This window comes from Capsicum annuum, chromosome 5, assembly GCF_002878395.1.
Source record: "Capsicum annuum cultivar UCD-10X-F1 chromosome 5, UCD10Xv1.1, whole genome shotgun sequence".
NCBI lineage: Eukaryota > Viridiplantae > Streptophyta > Magnoliopsida > Solanales > Solanaceae > Capsicum > Capsicum annuum.
The window spans coordinates 3,851,146-3,856,412 of NC_061115.1; the positions used below are offsets into that span (position 1 = coordinate 3,851,146).

At 36.9% G+C, this 5,267-nt stretch overlaps 1 protein-coding gene across 1 annotated transcript; it reads left to right on the forward strand.

The window, feature by feature from the left end:
• Window positions 1-281: 281 nt before the first annotated feature.
• LOC124898861 (LRR receptor-like serine/threonine-protein kinase EFR) lies at window positions 282-5,128 on the forward strand. The gene is made up of 3 exons (XM_047412934.1): window positions 282-760; window positions 2,744-3,301; window positions 3,364-5,128. The coding sequence occupies exons 1-3, from the start codon at window positions 282-284 to the stop codon at window positions 5,126-5,128; spliced, it is 2,802 nt and encodes a 933-aa protein (XP_047268890.1).
• Window positions 5,129-5,267: the final 139 nt, after the last annotated feature.

Genomic DNA, 5,267 nt, shown 5'->3' on the forward strand with positions numbered 1-5,267 from the left:
ATGTCAGATTTAGGTATTTTGCAATACTTTCTTGGTCTTCAAGTGAAACAGGTGGAGAACGGGATTTTTATTTCTCAAATGAAGTATGCAAAAGATTTCTTGTTCAAGTTTGGTATGCATAATTGTAAAGTGGCTGCCACATCCATGAATGCAAATGAAAAGTTTCAGCTTGAAGATGGCACAGATCTTGCTGATCCTAGTCATTACAGAAGCTTGATTGGAGGTTTAAACTACCTAACACATACTCGTCCTGGTATCCTGTGAGTATGTTGTCTAGGTATATGCATTGTCCTACCAAGCCACATCTTGGTGCTGCCAAAAAAGTGTTGCGTTATATTGTTGGGACTGTTGACTTCGGGATTTGGTACTCCAAAGTTGCAGATTTCAGCTTGATAGGGTACAGTGATAGTGATTGGGCAGGAAGTATAGATAACAGAAAGAGTACTTCTGGAAATGTTTTCAATTTAGGATCTAGAGCAATTTCTTGGAGTTCAAAGAAACAAGACGTGGTTGCATTATCATCATCAAAAGCAGAGTATGTTGCTGTAACTTCAGCAGCATGTCAGGCCATATGGTTACAAAGATTGTTGATTGACATTTTCTATCGGCAGAAGGATGCAACAAAGATATTCTGTGATAACAAGGCAACAATTGCAATGACAAAGAATCCATCTTTTCACAGCAGAACAAAGCACATTGACATTCGTTATCATTTCATTCGTGACCTGACAGCAAAAGGTGATAGAGTTAAAGTTCTGCGGTACAAAGGATCAAATTGCAGATGTCTTCACCAAGGCACTCCCACAAGCCAAGCATGATCATTTCCGGCAGAAACTTGGAGTTTGTAATTTTGAATCAAGGAGGGGTGTTGAATATTGATTCAAAGGTCGTTAGTGCTTCCTAGTTAGTTGGCAGAGTAACACGTTTGTTAGGAGTCCTAGTTTAGTTGAAGCATATCTCTGTTAGTTGCTAATATTTAGGTTAGTGGATAATTAGTGTCTAGTAAGTGGGCATGTTTTCAGTTAGTGGTTAGGTTATTTTTTATTCCTATTTAAAGAGTCCTATGTAACTTTGTTTAGTTGTATGAATGAAAATACGTGAAGTTCTCTGCAACTATATTCTTCTTCTTATACATTACTCCTATTTTCTTCAATTCCCCAACAAGATTTTCAATCAATTTAATATTATCAAGAACTCTTCACTATTTCGAATAATATTCATGATTCTATACCTTTTTCTTAACAACTGTTTTTGAGCTTTTTAACTTCTACAAGGACAGGCATAATTAGTTTCACAAATCAGACTGTAATGTCCATATATAACCTTTTTCCTTTAAACAAAACAGAAATTAAACCAGATTTAACCGACTAAGTAATTAATAGTTAATGCATGGTATAAATAGTTAGGAAAACAAGACAATGACTGACATATGTGCTTGAACCAAATGAAGGACTAGCTAGGTCTCTTTTTCTAAAGCAAAGTTGACGGACTTTCTATTACTATTTTTTGGAAAAAATAACTACATTATTTTTTTTTCAATCTATTAACCAAATTATATTCTAGGAACCAAAAAACACTCCAACTCAAGGAGTGGGCCCTATGTTGTTATGTTTGAAATAATCAAGTGTCAAGCCAAAGCTAGTAAATCAAACCTCGAAAGATGCAAAAGAAGAAGACATCCGAGAAATACATCCAAAGAGATACAATAATTTAACGTGGTTCGGTCAATCGACCTACATCCACAAAAGAAGATGAGCAATCCACTATATAAAACACAGTACAAAATATATAGAGAGACAACCTAACACAATTCACTCGGAACAAAAGAGGTTCCCACAAGTGACACTGCAATACTTGTGTCTCACAAATTCTGCCCCCAAAAAATACTCTCTAAACTCCTAGGACTACATTGTGAATGCTACCAAACTAGAAGAAAGGAGCCTCTATTTATAGAGTCTACAACCTTTTTCTACAAAAACAAGAATTAGCCAAATATGGAGAATATGTTTTCCTTTTTCTAACCTAATTATGACACCTAAAAGAAAACCCAATTATGATAAGAAAGTCAGGACAAACACTTAATATATGTAACAAAGAGAGTGATTGTTGGATTTGCCAACAAAAGTTCCACTTTGCTAGCTGAGAATATTAGAAAGTTACAATAGCTACATATTAATCAATGAGGTCTCATTGGGAAAGCCACAGGGGCTTGGCCAAAATAGACAATATCACGTCATGTTAACACATGCCATTAATACGAGTTTCTAGTGGTGCATTACAAAAAGCTTATACGCCACATACATGACTAGTTATACTCTATCCTATCACTTCAATCTATTATTTAACCAAGGTTATAAAAGGTGAACTTTTCTTCTGCTTTGTGGAAATAATTAATAATCCAAAAATTGAGTCAACTAACATTTTTTATTTCTTTACATATGTTTTTGGGAAACCTTGGTGCTATATATAATGCAGTTTTTTTGGCAATCTATCAAACAAATAAAGTTTCCAAATCCCTTCAAAGCAGTGTGCATTATAACAGCATGGACACGCACATTTCCTTATTGATTCTTCTCTTTCTAGTTCAATATTACTCTCATTCTGTATCACTTGCTTCTTCAAATGAAACAGACCAACAAGCTTTACTAGCTTTCAGAAATTTTATTACAAGTCCTAGTCATTTTTTGGCCAGTAATTGGACCAAAAATACTTCTTTTTGCTCTTGGTTCGGTGTCACTTGCAGTCCAAAAAGGCAAAGGGTTGTAGCCTTGGCGCTTCCCGATATGCAACTTCAAGGCACAATTTCCTCCTCTTTGGCCAATTTTTCCTTTCTCAGCATGCTCAATCTCAAGAACAACAGCTTCCATGGTGGCATCCCTTACGGACTTGACCACTTGCCTCGCTTGCGAGTGATTGATGTGAGTATTCCAACAAATCTATTTCAACACCGGAGAGTTCAAGTAATTTCACTGGCTTTCAATAAACTCGGTGGTGAAATGTGGAAAGGGCCATGGTATGTACCAGAGCTAAGAGTCTTAAATATGGGGAACAATAGCCTCACGGATATAATCCCTCCTTCTGTTAAACTTCAGTTTGTCTGGGAACAGAATCAGTGGCAACATTCCAAAAGACATCGGTATCTGAGCCAACTTGCATTTTTGGTCTTGTACGATAATCAGTTAACAGGTTCCATTCCCACATCGCTATTTAATATCTCGTCGCTGTTTGTCGTGTCTCTGGTATTCAATAGCCTTTATGGTTCTCGCTTGCTTGGTGAAGGGAATATTGTGTCAAATCTGAAGTTTCTAAGTGTATCTAATAACAAAATTTCTGGTTGCATTCCTTCCAACATATGCCACTTAGAGAGCTCCAAGTTTTGTCCATATCTTTCAACAACATAACTGGAGAGATACCCAGAAATATTGGTTGTTTATCCAAACTCGAGGAGTTTTATATTGGTGATAATCCAATAAAAGGGACCATTCCCGCTTCATTGGCCAATATTTCCATTCTGCAATATGTTTCCTGTAAAAGAAATTGCTTGGAGGGGCCAATTCCTCCAGAATTGGGGAAGCTATCAAATTTGAGGCAATTAGGCTTTGGCCATAATTATAATCTTATTGGTCAAATTCCAGATGTTATTTTCAATGTATCTTCTTTAGAAAGGATAGCTGTCAATTTCAACAACCTTTCGGGGACACTTCCAGGCACTACAGGTCTTCATCTTCCAAACCTTAAAGAACTTATCTTGGGAGTCAATCAGATCGAAGGGGAATTTCCATTGTTCATAACAAATGTTTCCAAGCTTGAGATACTGGACCTATCAGATAACTTTTTTACAGGAACTATTCCAACTACTTTGGGTAATCTCCGTGAGCTGCGTGGACTGTTCCTGCATAGTAATCAACTTACCAATGAACCAAGAGAGCATGAGTTGCAATTTTTCAATTCTTTGGCGGACTGTAGGATGTTGCAATATCTAGAAGTGGGTTCTAATCCGTTGAATGGCGTTCTTCCCAATTCGATTGGGAACCTTTCATCTACTACTGAAGTAGTACGTTTAGCAGATGCACACATCAGTGGCTTCATACCCGCTAATACAGGCAACATAAGTGGTCTTATTATCCTAGACTTTCAAAATAACAACTTGATGGGAAACATTCCTGCTGAGATTCGTAAGCTAAAACAACTCCAAGGTTTGTTTCTACAGTACAATAAATTTCAGGGACATATTCCAGAGGCAGTATGCCATTTATCTAATTTGGTTAAATTATTTTTGCAAGTTAATGAGCTCTATGGACAGATCCCCGAATGCATAGGCAATCTAAGCATGCTACAAGACCTTTATTTGGGTTCTAACAAATTTCCATCCAAGATTCCTTTGAGCCTTTGGAAGATGAGTGGTCTTCTCTATGTAGATGTGTCACGAAATTCTATAGAGGGAGAAGTTCCACCAGATATTGGAGAACTGAAGGCCATTCTAGAACTATACCTTTCAAGTAACAACCTTTCAGGCGTAATACCAAGTAGACTGGGGGAACTCCTGAGCCTGCAGTATCTTGACCTATCAAACAATTCATTTTCCTGTCAAATTCCATTATCCTTTGCCAACTTGATAAGCTTAGAATTCTTGTATCTGTCTTTAAATACCTTGTCAGGTACTATTCCTAAGTCCTTGGAAAAACTCTCATACCTTAAAAGCATTAATGTTTCACTTAATGTTTTAGATGGTGAGATACCAAGTGGTGGCGTGTTTGCAAATTCCACTCTGCAATCATTTCTTGGGAATAAAGATGTATGTGGAATGCACATATTGGAGGTTCCTTCTTGCCCTATCACTAAATCTGGACAACAATCAAAGTCTAACAAGTTTGTGCTAAAAATTGTTATTCCAGTGCTTACTTCCTTTATGATATTGTTGTTGGTCTCGATCTGGATAATGAAAAGGAAGAAAATAGCAAAGTCCAAAGATGTTGGAAAGGTTCCGGAGATCAACACTTATCCATTGATTTCTTATCATGAGATTCAACGAGCAACAAGTAATTTTGATGGATCAAATTTAATCGGTGTGGGAAGTTCTGGTCTGTGTACAAAGCAACATTATCTAGTGGAACTGTGGTGGCCATAAAGGTTTTGAATTTGGAAATGAGCAAGTATGCAAGAGGTTTGATACCGAATGCGAAGTGATGAGAAATGTTAGACATAGAAATCTTGTCCCTGTGATTACTACTTGTTCTAGTGAGTATATAAGAGCCTTTGTTCTGCAA

Excerpts from the sequence above, each read along its gene's own strand:
- LOC124898861 (XM_047412934.1), top strand. The coding sequence starts at position 282 with ATGCATTGTCCTACCAAGCCACATCTTGGTGCTGCCAAAAAAGTGTTG. Across the intron at positions 761-2,743 it reads GATAGAGTTAAAGTTCTGCG|TCCAAAAAGGCAAAGGGTTG; the intron begins GTACAAAGGATC and ends TGTCACTTGCAG. Across the intron at positions 3,302-3,363 it reads AATATTGTGTCAAATCTGAA|AGAGCTCCAAGTTTTGTCCA; the intron begins GTTTCTAAGTGT and ends TATGCCACTTAG.